General features: G+C 28.0%; 1 protein-coding gene across 3 annotated transcripts in view; it reads right to left on the reverse strand.

Moving 5' to 3' along the window:
* Positions 1 to 16,230, reverse strand: part of LOC122848998 (dopamine receptor 1-like) — a 31,555-nt gene extending 15,325 nt beyond the window's left edge. The window contains exon 1 of one of the 3 annotated variants that reach the window (XM_044147513.1): positions 9,455 to 9,857. In XM_044147513.1, coding sequence (XP_044003448.1) covers positions 9,455 to 9,457 — 3 coding nt within the window. In that variant the 5' untranslated portion in view covers positions 9,458 to 9,857. Of the gene's footprint in view, positions 1 to 9,454; positions 9,858 to 14,389; positions 14,411 to 16,141 lie in introns of those variants that run through there. The other 2 variants (XM_044147505.1, XM_044147521.1) reach the window with 2 other exon arrangements.
* Between the last annotated feature and the right edge of the window lie 256 nt (positions 16,231 to 16,486).

Genomic DNA, 16,486 nt, shown 5'->3' on the forward strand with positions numbered 1-16,486 from the left:
CAATTTATTACTCGTTATATCTCTCTCTCTCCTTCTTTATATTTTATCAATTTCTTTTGTTTCTTTGATGACTTTGAAAATATTTTATATATATACAAAACAAATGAGTAAATGTGTCAAAGTTACAAAACAATCATTTCGAGGCTGGATCTATTAAATTTGATATGACCAAATGACTTCACAAAAAGATGTGATATCACAACAAAAAAAAAAAAACAAAGTTTTTTTCTACAAAAAAGAGTCAAGTGTTCGAAATTGTCACTGTAATTGTAAGTATTTTAATTTAGATATGACACTAAAAATTCAAGAAAGAAATATATATTTTTGACGCATGTAATTAAGTCTAAACTATTAAAAAAATTTAAACTTGACCCACCTGATGTAAAATATATGTCTTAAATATTGAAATCTTATTTGAGAAAAACAGGTGGGGTCAGTTTAGTATTTTTAATAATTTAGACTTAATTATCAAATCCATATATTTCTTTCTTGGTATCTATCTAGAAATAAAACTACCTGACAGTATTCAAACTTGACTGACTTTTGTGAAAAAACTTTGTTTTTGTTGTGATTTATTTAACATCAAATAGTTCGTTTTGTTTTTTTTTTTTTTTTTACGGAGGCTAGGAGACATAGGCTCAGCCGCAGTCTTGAATTCATCGGCGAAAAAAAAAAAAACGCTTTATCGCCCGCGTAATAGGTTTTTTACTCTATTGATAATAGTTTTTAATCAAAAAACTAAAATGTAAATTTTGAAAAAATTTTTTTTCTTACTTAAAAATTTGTGGTGTCTAAACTTTCCATCAGAGAGTATTTATCACCGAAGGTTTTTTGTTCGTGAATCTTTTCTGTTTTATATTTCATCATTCTTAAATTATTATTTATGTAACTTAAAATAGTACATACGTTTTCATGTGAAAATTTTACAAGTTATAAAAACGGCGCAATAAATAACTCGACGCAAAATCATAGTAGAGACTTCGTATTAGGCTCAATTTATGTGTCTCAAAAAACTCTATCGCCCGCTTTGCAAAATTCCTTCCCATTTATAATAGTTTTTGAGAAAAAAAGAAAAAAAAGCTATAAAATTAAAAAAAAAAAATTCTGATATTTAATTTTTTTTCTCGAAAACCCCGAGAGAGAAAAAAACCCCTAATGCCGTCATTAGATTTTTTAAGGCACATAATTTGAGCCTAATACGAACTCCTTATCTTGATTATAACAAAAGTTATGGCTCGCCGAAAAAAAACTTAAAAACGGCGCAATAAATAACTTAACGCGAAATCAAAAGAGAGACTTCGTATAAGGCTTATATTATGCGTTTCAAAAAACTCTATCGCCTGCATACTGCGTTTTTTCCTCTATCTATAATAGTTTTTGAGAAAAAAAAAAAACCTTCAAAATTTGACAAAAAATTCGGATATTTAATTTTTTTGCTCGAAAACTCTTATTGAGAGAAAAAAAAATCCGTAATGCCGTCACTAGATTTTTTTTAGGCGCATAATTTGAGCCTATTACGAACTCCCTATCTTGATTATAACAAAAGTTATGGCTCGCCGAAAAAAAATAAAAAAAAACGGACCAAACATGTCATCATAGAGTTGAAATAAAATGTTTATAAGGCTCCAAAAAAAGCTTTGAAAAACTCCTTTCTTTTAAATATGAATAATGTTTTCGTTAATTAACGGTTAAAATATGTCTAAGCAATAAAAATAACAATGCACGGAGAAAAATAATTGGTAGATTTTACCTTTTTTGTGTACGATTGGGGGACGCCAGGCAAAAACATGCAACTTTTACCCGAAAAAAAGGTAAAAGTAAAAAAACTATTTTATTCGGTAAATTTTACAATTTATGAGGTCAATTTTTAATTTTTTAAGAGCAAATCTTACTCTTTTATTTTGTAAAAAATATATGACAAATTAATGAGGCGAAATTTACCTCTAAACATGCAAATTTTACCTGATAAAATAATGAATTTTGTTTTACATTTTTAAAAGGTAACTTGTGCATTTATAGAGGTAAATTTCGCCTGATTAGATTGTAATATATTTTCAACAAAATGAAAAAGTAAGACTTACTATAAAAAATTTAGAATTTACCAAAAAAATTGTAAATTTAACCTAATGAAATTGTATTTTTACGTTTACATTTATTTCGGGTGAAAGTTGCCACTCAAATTGGTAACGAAAATGAAAATGAATTGCGTGTATTTTATTTGTTAAAAAAATAGAAATCTAGGAACCTTGAATTTTACTTTAGACATTTATTGATTTAACAAACGAAATACATGTAATTTATTTAATAAATAAAAATCCCAAGAAAAAGCAGTAGCTAAGGAAAAGATGTAGCTAAGGAATTGAGGTTGTCAAAGAATAATGTTTTAAGGAAATATATTTGCTTGAAAAATTATTCTCTGGCAACATTAATTCCTCAGCTACATCTTTTCCTTAGCTACTGCTTTTCCTTGGACATTATTATTATTCAAAAATAAAATAACATGTGTTACGTCTTCGTATCAATATTATTAATAAATAAATAAATTAATTTAATATATAATAAATTCAAGGGCATATAAAATACCGAGTAAGCAATTAAATTTTTTCTTTTTTATTTTTTAAATTATTTTTATTTATTTTAGCAAAATCAACATTTTACCTTTTTTTCTCACAATATTATATTTTTTATTTTTTATTATTTTTGCAAACCGTAGTTCAAAGTCACCTTAGCTACTCGATATTTTACATCCGTTGACGTTACAAATAATTCTCTAAGTAAAATATTAAACGCTGATTATCGTGGGACAGGTAAAATATAATTGGTCAAGATGTTCCCACTTTAAATCATCCCTTCTTTTTAATTTAATTTTTATGGGAATTATTATTTTAGAATTTAAGGAGCTTCACTCTTGTGACAACTTTTGTTTGGACAATATCTAAATTAATTATTAAATTTAAAATTTTATAAATCAAATATAATTAAATAAATAATAAAATCAATTCGGGTTCGATACCAGGCAGTGCCATAATTGCGAAAAAAAAAAAAAAAAAAAACAACTAAATATCCTGTTGTATTAACAATTTTATTTTGCATTTTTAACATCGAAAATTGGTAAGTTTTACCTACTAAGAGAGTAACACAAACTTTACTCATTAAAAATGTAAAAACAACTTTAACGCCTTAAAAGGTAAATTTTACCTTTTTTCGGAGTAATGGAAGCGATAACAAAAATTAAATGTAAATTTAACACTGTCCATAGGTAAACTACAGCTTCAATCTTATAACATTTTTTTTGGTAAATTTTACCTTTTGTCTCTTGGTGTCCCTCGTTTCATCTCAAAAAAGGTAAATTTTATTTTTTTTTTGTAAATTTTACCTTTTATTTTTCTCCGTGTGGCCCTAGCCGGAGTATTGAAAATTTTTAATTTTCAACGGGTAACGCTGGCCACATGCCCCAACAAATGTTACCAGGTCTTTTTTTTTATTCAAATATTGAAGAGATAGCTACTAAATTAAAATCAAATTTATTTTCATTATAATTTGTATTAATTTTATTTATATTTTTCAGGCTGTAACATGTGAGATTACGAGGCTGAAATTGACTCAATATTCAATAATATTGAAAGCTTAAGTCATCTAAAGTTGATATATCGGGAAAATATTAAAAGATATCATCCCGACAAAAATCCTGACGATAAAAGCAACTGAAAAAAAACAAAATTTCATGAATATATACATAAAATAAAAAGTATACATAAAATAGTAATAGAAGTGTTCGGCTGACTAGTTGTTCAATAAATAAATATTTATATAAAATTATATTCTGTGTTAAGTTTTTTAATTAGAATTTCATTTACATAGAACCTTAATATTATAACTAATCAATAAATTTAAAAATTTCTATCATAATTGTTAATGACTGAATGAACATAATAGTTCACTCGGAATGAGAGCGAAAAAGACAACTAGTCAAAAATATATTAATGCAACGAGAGATCTTTCAATTACTATTTATTAAAATTATTAAAGAAGTTTCACTTCCCTGTGCGTACAATAACACACATCTTTTTTTTTTTTTTTTGTTTTTTATTAAAATAATAGTAATGTTTATGTTCGAGTTAAAAAGCCAACATTGAAAAAATTAATTAAAAAATCGCCAAAAAAACTGATAGAATCATTGACAGTTACTGATGATACATATGAATCAAATGTAGCAAGTGTCAAACGACATTTTGTTATGAAGCAATTATCTTATTAAAATTCTACCATGTAACGATGATGATGATAATAATAATAATAATAATGATAATAACAATAATTTGGATGTTCGTCATAAGACTGTGCTAGCTTTAGAGTCAAAATTATTATCAACAACATTACCAGTCAATCAATGTATAGTTATTAGCTCAAAACAAACAGCACGTTATAATCTTTTTAAGTACACAAGTCATCTTCACACATTTGTTGTGCAGTGATTTTCTGGGATTGATTAAATTATAAATAAATTGAATAAATTTGTCATATATCCATTGAATAAATTTGTCATATGTAAACTTGACATTTTGATTTGGATTTTTCAGGCAACATGTCTAAGACAATGGTATCAGCTTCATCCACTAACTTTTGTAAATAATCATAGATTTATATTTGTTCATTACACATTTTTAATAATTTCAAAAACAAGCTTTCAAACAACCCGGGAAAAAATTAGACGATCGCCAACGATCGTTGAAGATGTCATATTTGTCCACATCTTTGTCGATCGCCGTCGATCGCTGTCGATCAAAGTCGAACGCTGTCGATCGCTATCGATCTACAACAATTTACAGAAAAATAGACAAATTGTAATAATCATTAGCTTATGCTGGAGAATTTATCGTAATTATAATATACACAGGAATATTTTTTTTTTTAAATTTAAATTAAGGCCGTAGAATCATGTTTGTCTATTTTTCTGTAAATTGTTGTACATCGATAGCGATCGATAGCGATCGACAACGATCGACAGCGATCGACAAAGATGTGGACAAATATGACATCTTCAACGACCGCTGACGATCGTTGGCGATCATTGGCGATCGTCTAATTTTTTCCCGGGAAGTTAATGATAATTCCACATATGTATAAATTGTGTTTCATTTTTGGTCAGTTGACATATGGTATCTAACCTAACCATGAATAAATTTAAAAAAACAATATCCCTAGCGAAAATGCCGATAGTCGGTTTGTGCACTGATCTCATACAAAAACGACACAAAACCGACACACGACTATAAGAATTTCTAAGTCACAAAAATAAATAGTAAGAAGCATTTAAAAAATAAAATATTATGTCTAAAAATTTCTAAATAATATTTTTATAATTTGAGACACATTAGAATTTTTTTTAAATAATTTTTTTATTGAAAAAACTTAATTCTGTTTATGTATTAAAAGTGAGGTTAGCTGTCAGAATCATCTGTACACGACTGTGAGATTTTGCAATTCTCACACAATTCCGACACAATAATTGGAATCGTCTGTGAGAATTTGCGATTTGCAAAAATTCTTGTTTAATAATAAAATTATAATCTTTTAATAATTATAGGCATATTAGATTTTTTTCAAATTATTTTATTAGAAAATTATCATTTTTTGGTTTTTTTATGAGGTTAAGAAAGGTTTTTTTTTAAATACTTTTTTTTCAAAACTAATACATTTAATCAGTTTCCCATGTATTTGGTATTTTTGTAACTCGAATGTAATTTGTAATGAAACTATGTATTTGGTTTCCCATGTTTCCAATTATTTTTTTTGTCAAAATTTATTTAAAAAAAAAAATCTAATATGCCTAAAATCATTAAAATATTATAACTTTAATATTGAACAAAAATTTTAATTAATAAAATGCTTTTTTTTATATTAAATACAAAATAAAAATATACTGTCGTACGTCTGTCGGATTTGTGTCGGAATTGTGTGAGAATTGTAAAATCTCACAGTCGTGTACAGATGATTCTGACAGCTAACCTCACTTTTAATACGTAAACAGAATTGAGTTTTTTCAATAAAAAAATTATTTAAAAAAAATTCTAATGTGTCTTAAATTGTGAGAATATTGTTAAGAAATTTTTAGACATAATATTTTATTTTTTAAATGCTTCTTACTATTTATTTTTGTGACTTAGAAATTCTTATAGTCGTGTGTCGGTTTTGTGTCGTTTTTGTATGAGATCAGTGCACAAACCGACTGTCGGATCGGTGTCGGATCGGTGTCGCCATTTTCTCTAGGGATGTATATAAATGATATAATAATAATAATAATAATAATACATAGATATAGTTCACGTACTCCCGGTAGATAACTTCCAGTGCGCAAAATGTGTGGGGTATTACGTGTGTTTACCTCACATGTGTGCATGATCCGCGTATTATATTATGATTTATGATTCATATTTCATGGTGTATTTGTGGGTTAATGAGTGTCAATTTATTTATTGTTAATTAATTAATAATTATTATTAACGAGTCGGCCGTGTTCGGCTTCGCCGAACTTGGTTGTATATCTATTTTTGATTCTTCAAAAAATTAAAATCAAAAGAAATAGGTATGTAGAAAAAATTCAATTTCTGCATTCTGATAAACCGGACAACATTAGGAACCAATGCATTTTTTTATTTCTTTTCTTCTCAATAAAATATATTGTTTGATCAAAAAAAACCCAGGAGATGATGAACTAAAGCAATATTTTTAATTTCTTCTTTTTGTAAAAATATATTTAATAATAAGAAAAACCCTGAAGATAATTGGGAAAATCATTTTGACCTCCTGGTTATCGTAAAAAGTAATCTGGGTGATTTTTTCGTGGACTTAAGCCCTCCTGAGCTCAAACCAAATATATATGTTAAATTTCATGTAAATCGGACCAATAGTTTGCGTAAAACTGCGTTTCCAAGGATCCGGCCACTTCTTTTTATTATATAGATTGGGTTAATTAAATAACGAGACAAATTTAAGATGCTGAGTTCTTGCCATTTTATTGAACACTAAATGTTATTTATTAGAAAGTTAGTTAAATGATAAAAAATATAAATGATTTTCGAAGTTAGCCAGTAGAGGCGTAAGTGTGGGCTCGAGGACCGCCACAAATGTCTGACGCTAGATGGCTTTCGATGTGAAAAAATTTTGCTCATCGATGCAGATGTTTTGCGCATGGTATTTCTACCTTGACCACGTCTTTGCGTATCGATAGAAAAACAGGGATTTTGGGACCCTGTGGACGGTGTAATTTCGATTGTTTTCCATGTAGTGGTCTTCGATATTGAGCGATATACCGGAGACACGAGTATCTACTTGGTATACCGAGTACCCAACTATTCGGTATTTTTTTCCCCCGATATACCGGTACTCGGTATATTTTTGGCCAATATCGGACGCGAGTACTTTGACCGGTGGTGACCTCAAAGTGAACTTAAATTATTATTATTTTTTTTTTTATAATAGCGCCATTTTTAGAGGATTTACGTTGCCACATATAAAACAACCTTTATTTGCAGTTGACGTGATGGCGTCTATTTTTGCACAACATTGTGACAACAACAAATTGACATTTGACAATATTAATTATATTTATTTCATTGAGACCAAACAACTAACTAAAAAATAAATATATGAAATGTTTATGCAATATTAACATTATATTTAACAAGTTTTATATAATATTAATAATTATCAAAGAATTTAAAATTATCTGTTTGACTTGACTATAAATATATGTATTAATTTTATTTTTATTGCATGTATTATAATTATTATTGTTAATAATAATTAATTATTACACGCAAATTTTGTACTGACTGATAAATTATAAAAAAATTAAAGAATGTCTTACAATATTTTGTTTTATTTAGCAAAAAAATACTAGTTGAATTCTTTAAAAAAAAAAAAAAAACCAAGTACTCGATAGTCGATATACCGGTAGTTTTTTGAGCCGATATACCGAGTACCCGGTATTCCCACGAAACTATTCGATTCATTTTATACCGAGTACTTTTGTTGAATATCGAAGACCACTATTTCCATGTCGACGTGGCGAAAAACATATTTTCTGACCGGCATTACGCAATAAATTAATATAATAAAACAATACAAGTAAATAATAATTTCGATATTACTTTTAGTTTATTTAATGTAATTCACTTTTTATTACATAGTTTGTAATATTTTACAACTATAACACTATATGTTACTATGTTTAATAAAATTTTATGGCTCCTAGGCTCCGTAATATACCATTGAATTCAAAATTAAAAGATCTACCCGAGTGGAAATTCAAGTCAGGTTTGGATCCGGATTGGATCAGGGAACCTGGTCAGATCCGTATGTAACACTGAATTTAATGATTTGGATTCGAATCGGGTCAGGATACCTGACCTGATCGTAAGGTTAGAATTAGGATACCTGGTTAGAAACGGATTAGAAAATCTGAACCTATAAAATGATTAGTAAAAAATATTATAAATTAAGAAAAAAATGATTTCTTTTCATTTGTTTATTCATCTATTAAATCAATGCAAACTGATGGAGGAAAAACTGTTTATCTAAACAACCTAAATTATTACTGCAAGCGAGGCGCGATCCCTTGACTTTCCGATAACTACTGACGGGTCATAGTACACTCGGCCTTCCCGACAATCGATGGTTCGTATTATCTTTTCGTATTCATAAACTCCATCAGTGAAAATGGACATTGACTTCATGAAAATTCTAATTTTAACGGTAAAAGTGTTTCTACGTAAATTAAAAAAAAAAATTATACTATATAGCATATACTGCGCAGTTTTTATTAGAATTAAAAATGAAATTTCTTATTCACATAGCAGTAACGCTCTACCACGTCCCGTGTCGGAGAACACAACATGGCCAAGCATTGGCTGATGCTTGACAAACTTCCATCTATAACTGGGCAAACATTAATCGCCCATTTAATCTACAGGTCTAGATGGTTACGTTAATTTAATAACGGCAACCATGATTGGCATAATGATTGACCAATTATAAGCCAATAAAAAATGATACTTGATGTTTGATTCTACCTGGACTTGAACTGGGGTCTCATGTAGTAATAGTAATTTTTATTGTATTCCGTCTCAATTTTTGCTGTAATCTACTTAAGTATCACCAAGGCTTGGTCGATGAGCGGCAACCAAGTAAAGGCCATTAAAAAGCTGCCAAGTATTGGCCATAGATCAGAACCATGAATTGGCAATATAAGAATGGGCCAGTCGTTCACCAAGAATGAATCATAAATGGCCCAAGCCTGGCTACCAATCATTGGGTGTCATTGATTGGCCAATGCATGGCCGTATTGTAAGTCTTGGCAATTCCTACACGAGATAGTGGCCGACTTCCTTTCGCACATGTAGACTAGCTATATTATTATATTAACGATCTAATGGTGGTATAGATAACGTACCATACATGAGAGAATTCAGAGTTTATCTGAATTATCAATGCCGTCCTCTTCAACTCATTGTCCCTTGAATCTAAAAAATTAATGAGAAACATCTTATCAGAGGACTTTTTATCGGTATATATATATATTTATTTATGTTCTTTGTCATCTTTTTCTTTTTTTGCTTTTTTTGTTATAATCATCACATTTCAGAGCGCTGTTGTCAATATTTTTAAAGCTAAGGGGATGAAAGCTGTAAATCACCTTTCTACTTTAAGGCTTAATATTGTCAAATTGTCATCTTCTTTTCACATGTTGACACGATCGTTACGATGAAAAATGGCAAAGAAAATCTTATTTCTCAAAAATATGACGATATACCTAAACCAGTTAATTTCTAAACTGTAGAATATCCTGAGGCAATTTTTTTTTATCATCACTGTGAACACTTTTGAACTTTTCATAAATTTACGTTTATTAACATAATAACGGATAAGGTATACAACCATTGTTGAAGTTTTAACTCATTTTAAAAAGTCGTCAATGCTTACTTAAATTTATGTCCACATATTTACTTCTAACTGCATTGAACACTATTTATTTTGTTTTTACAAAATTTATATATATGATTTATGACTATTATGTGTCATACAAAATATTTTTCAAAGCACAATTAAACATGAAGGATGTATTTCTTTCGTTAACCACACTGTCAATATTTGACAAATAGTCCAACCTGTGGCTATACCCTTGGTTCTGTGGCATGCAAGTAGCCTTCACGATATCTCAGATGCATTGGATACACAATCCTATATTTCACTAGTGTATATATATAGGAATTCTATATTTCCCACATGTATTTTACATTTTTAAGTCATTTAATTTTTCTTCATATTTACTATATAATGATTCCTCAGCACCGTATATACCAATCACAAATGTGATATATATATATATATATACCTATAGGTATGTCTATATGATTGGACAATTTTCCAACATCGCTTTACTCGCTTCGTTTATTTTTGATTATTTTTTTTTCTTTACTTTATTTTTTTATTTTAATTTTTTTTTTTCTCTACCATTTTCCCGCTTTACTTTCACCCTATTTCTACCCCTACTACATCGGCGTGTAGGAGCTCGCCTCTTGGTCTAGCCCTGATCGATGCTTGTCCACGGTAACTTTGTTGTTGCTCGCCGCCTGCCACACCCACACAAACTGAACTTTACACTATCACACACCATAAAAATTTACTTCAATGAGTACGAGAGACCCAAGTCAAAGCATTTTATTAACCCAGTAGTAAATATATATATTATAAAATAATATTCATGGTATTTCGATCTTTAAATAAATTGAAATTTATAACGTCAGTAAAAATTATATAATCGTTTAATATTTTGGAAGGAAATATTTTTTTATTTAGTATTTGAGTATAGTTTTTTTTTTAATTCAATTCTTTTTGTTATTATAATTTTGGTCTATGTTTTTCTTGGGCGATTGGTTTACTCACTCAGTAGGTATATTTAATAGGTCTCACACTGACCTATCCACCTGATAAAGCACATTCCCTCGATGAATATGTTAAGAAAAGTTTGAAATTTTGAAGCAACCATGATACAACCCCCATCATCAATCTCCGTACCTTCAATGCTTATATATATACTGAGGGTGACTCATTTAACTTTGAATATATTAACTTTCTTGTCTTTGCTGAGAAAGGCATCAGTATAGTTTCTGATGTATATTAAGAAGGTAAACTTGATTTGTGTCGTGATATCTTCCATCTCTATTTATTTTGGTTTCCTTTATCTTTTATTATAGTCTATACTTGTTCTTGTTCCTTTTTTCTTATTCACAAGGGTTCTCAAAACTTTCTTAGTCAGATTAAAAAACAAAATATAAACAGAAATATTATTTATCTATATATAAATTATATTATTTAAAGATAGCATGTTACGATAAAATTTGGAAAATTTTTACCCATCACTGCCTGAATCAATTTTTTTCATTCCAAATTGGAATTTACTCTTGTATGTAAAATAAGTCTATGTGTAAAATATTATTGTACTTGGTATTTTCAGACTTAAAAAAAAAATTTTGTGACTATATAAATACGTATGAATCTGCTTTGACTACCAAAAAATCAAAAATATTCTCGAATAATTTTAATGAATATATTTATAAATACTTCGACCACTAATTGGCTAGTACTTGTAATTTTTTTGGAATACAAAAAAAATGATACCATGTATAATGAATATGACAGTGGATATGGCCCCTCGATTTCTTCTCTCAGTCAAATTTTCTCTAATTTTATAGCACCGTGTAATTTGAATTTTTATAAATATTCAATAAAAGAAAATTTGACTCCAACATCAAGTTTTTCGTTTGTCCTGCTAAAGATTTTTTTTTTAATTTTTCAGCTCTTTATATTTTTGCTATTTCAAGAGGATTTTGTTTCGTATATAACTTAATCCTTCAATGCCCTAGTTTTTATAAATTTTATCGATAATATTTTTTTTATTCTTCGAGATTTACAATGAGCAGAAAACAATATTGCGAATTATTCAAAATAGTTTTTATATACGCATCATATACGGGTTATTCTACTTCACTTGGATCCTTTGATATATATGTATATATAGATTTCTACGAGCGATTTTATGCGCGAATAGATGTAGTCAACGAAAGTCCAACTGGAAGGCAAGTTATCGAGGCGTTGTAAATTGAAAGTTAGACGTGTAGAATAAAAAAATATACGGTAAAAAAATCACGTAGTATGAAAAAAAGCAAAATAAAAAAAAAGGAATGAAAACGAAACGGTGCAGCATGAAGAAACGAAAAGAGAAAAAAGAGAAAAAAAACAACACGGTCACGTAAATATTGGACAAGGTGGAAAGTGAATTTAATTCACACTTTTGCACCACATAGATTTTTGAATAGCTATAATTTTGTTTGATATGCATATACGTAAAAAGTTTTTTTTTAGTTTTTGAATAAACTCAAACTGTTGAGTTGTACTTGAACCTGATATGATTTTTCACCAAAAATAAAGTTTACAGAGAATTTTCCGTGATTTTTTTTTGAAAAAATAAATGAATAAATAAAAAACGAGATAGCTTGAAAAATTTTTATCCATATATAGAAGGAATACTCGATAGCAAAGTTTTTTTTTCAAATTACAGAAATCTTTGAAATATTTTCAATAATATCAATATTATCAACTCCACTGAATAATATAGTATTGTTGCATTAAATTTATTATTACAAAAACTAAAAATTCCTTTTAAAAAAAATTAATATCACTTTGCATGAGAATAAAAATACATCATTATAATCGATAACTCAAATTCTGATGGTTTTTACTATAACACGATTGAAGCTTACGTACAAAAATTGAATTTTCTCATATGACTGATAAAAAAAAAAATCATATGCAAGTTGAAATATCGATATAAATGTCATAAAAAAAACATCTGTCTGATAAATTATGAATGTCAGAAAAGTTTCCAGCATGTATATGATGGGTTGAAAAAAAAATTGTTGTTATTGAATTAAATAAAAGTTCACGCAAACAAAAAAAAAACAACAAAATCAAATATAAGTGTTAATTCTATATGTATCGAAAAAAAAGCAAATATTAAACTTGATGAAGCAAGAACTTTAATAAAAAAAAAAGTAACAAAATCATGAATGTTAAAATTCCTTCGCTTCTGACATTGTATCACAATATATTTTTTTTTGAATATATATAAATAGAACGAGTGAATATCGAGCAAGGTCAAAATTCTGGTGACCAATTTTTGCCCCGAAGGGACTTTTTTTATTTAACTTGCACATTTTATAAATTTGCATCTATTCAATCAAATTCAAAAGAATATCTATTTAAAATCTGATAGAAAAAATGTATATATAATTTTGCATCACCCAGAAATTTATGGATTATCATTGATTAATATTTTTTCAAATCAATCATTTTTTTTTTTGTTGATCAACCATTTCCATCAAAATCAACCTTTATAGTGTCACCATTGAGTTATCATAATTTTATTACAAATTATATTTTAAACGCGACACTAACTGTCTCTCAAATAGATGACTAAAAAGGAAAAAATAATAGAAATATAAAATTGTGTATTACATTAATATACTATACCAATTAAAATTTCGGTGATATTTAATACAACAAAATAGTTCGATACAATATTTACTATATAATTTTTAAATATATTAATGAAAATCTATAGTCTATAACTCAATACTGTATGAATATATATATTTTTTATCTTACGATTTCTTTTAAATGATAGTGGTAATTATAACCAACAGTTTTTATCACGTCTTTGATAGTGATCGGTATCGCTGGGTAATTTTTTTTTGTATCCCTTTGCATAAAAACGCAAGCAACCCGTTGAGTACCATGAGAAAAAGCATCGAGTTTTTAACAAAGTTTTTTTTTCTTAATATCCATGAAGTTTTTTTATTTTTAATTTTATCATCTTCCACCGAAAGAAAAAAAAATATAATAATATTAATAAAAAAACAAAACTATTAAACAATTCTTGAATTATATTATAAATTCATATCAAGATACAAAAAATAGTCAATATGGTATTCATATAATCCAACATTTGCCCAAGGGGGGAACATTTGTTGAAGACAAACAAAAACTTTGAAAGATGATTTTGACAAATGAAGATAATCAAGTATAGCCATGTGGCAAAAAAAAAAAAACAAAAAAAACAAATAAAAATTGTTTAATACACCCTCAAGATAATACAGCAAAAATCTTTATGCCTTTAAGAGTTTGGGGAGTGAGTTAAGAGACCGTAAAGTTGAGCAATATATATCCGAGGGTATTATCATTAAGCAAGTTCGTGCTTTGAATTGTAGCTTTACAACAATCCTGGATTTAATGAATTCAAACCGGACATGCACTGAATATACACCACCTTGTAATACGTAGCAGATTGTTAATTGAATGGTAATACCGTCGAAATGTTAACTAAATAACCACACATAACCTCCTACTTCATCATATCTTCAACTAACCAACCGACCAACCGACCAACCAACTAAATTCCACTTTAACCATTAACATCATCAGCAGTAATATGTCCTCTTTTAACCCCCTTCCTTCAAAAGTTTATTCCGACAATATTTGAGCTTTGTATAACAGCATATCATTCACAAACACACAGCTTACACAATAAACCTGCTTCAACAGAAGTTGTTAACATAGTCACTTTTTTTTTTATTTAACAAACTTAAAATACGCTAAATTATAATGAATATTGAAGAACTTTTGAAACACAGTTTAAGTCGATAAAAATATAAAAAAAAAAAAAAGTTTTAACTTTAGCCAAAAAAAAATTAAATTAAATAAAAAGTTTTTGATAATTTATAAAATTAAATTCATCAATTGAATGAAAAAAAAAAAAAAAATCAGGAAAAAGATTAATTATTTTTTAATCTAGTTTTCATTTAGAATTAAATTAAAAAATTGATTGTTGCTTGGTAACTGTAATAGCAATAGAAAAAATTATTTTTCGTTGGTTGAATAATAAAAACTTGTGAGAGTAAAATGAATGATGATTCGAAAGGGTGACTAGGATAAACTTTATGTCGGAAGTATGATATAAGGATCAAGTGTGTAAATATTAGCCCGAATCGGTAGTAGGCAATCGAATATATATAACGCTTTATCTCCCCTTTTGAGTCTGTGTATATGGAAGAAGGGAGCAAGATATCAATGTATATACAAAAAACTATGATATTTGTCAGTAACTACTATAGAATTTAAATCTTGCGTAAATCCTTCAATTTATTTACGGTTCAATTCTCGCAAAAATCTATAGATCAAATGAAATTGAGCTATTAATGTCTAGAGATAAGAATTTTATAATAATATTACGTAAACTTAAAATAAATAAATAAATAAAAAAATAAATAAAGAAATAAAGTTTAAGTGTGTGATTTCACAGTTTTCATTTAAACAGTATAAACACTATTTTTTACCTGAAGAATTTTGAGCGCGACGGAACCTGTTGCAATCACCAGTCAAACAGAAAAACTGTAAATATCTAATTTGTAACATCGATCGCGAAACTTTATGTTATATCCAATTCTAAGAACATCATAATCTCTATAGAGTATCAGTCAAAAAGTAACTTTCAAAGACATCAATGCAGGATAAGAAAAAAAAATACACATTGAAGAAAGAATGAATGATCAAAAAAATGAAAAGGAAAAATTCTCCTGATATATAGCTTTTTTTTTCTTTATCATGAATTCTTTAAATATAACAAAAAAAATACACAAGTGATGTTTACATAAATACCTATATTTATCTATAAATTACAAAATAAGTATAAAGTACATATAAAAGAATTTATTTTATTATTTTGACATTTTTAACAATCGTGCACATTTAGAAGGAGAGAATATGAACGAAATTTATATTTATGTTTCTTTTTCAAGTTTATGTGGCAACTATTTAATATATATTGAGAATATAATGTATATATAAGAATTAAGTGCAGTTAAAAGTCATGCCTTTTACAAAAAAAACATAAATAATAAATAAAAACTTGGGGTTGTTAAATTTGAAAAAAAAAAAAAAATTATATTTGCATTTGAAAAAATTAAATTAAACGTTTATAAAATACGAAATGGGTAACGGATTGTCTCGTAGGTGAGCTCACCTGGGATAAAATCATGACGTGCGGCAGCTGGCGCGCCTCGCCGCGCACTAACTGGACGCTCCGCGCCGCTGACATTCAACCACCAAGATTTTCACTCCTACTCCAGAAGCATCTCCGGTTCAACCCCTCTATTTACTGCTATGCAACCCTACTTCGACACATCTCACTATATACTCACCACTCTGGATATAAACTGCTCATATACCCCTACACACACGAAGAGTCTAATGCATATATACAACTTGTTCATATTTATATATATATATGAATATCATGAATTGAATCTCAACAAACATCCTCATCGTTGGTATTTTCATTCTTTCTGGGTAACATTTATATATTTAT

Source organism: Aphidius gifuensis, linkage group LG1 (assembly GCF_014905175.1).
Source record: "Aphidius gifuensis isolate YNYX2018 linkage group LG1, ASM1490517v1, whole genome shotgun sequence".
In the NCBI taxonomy this organism is placed as follows: domain Eukaryota; kingdom Metazoa; phylum Arthropoda; class Insecta; order Hymenoptera; family Braconidae; genus Aphidius; species Aphidius gifuensis.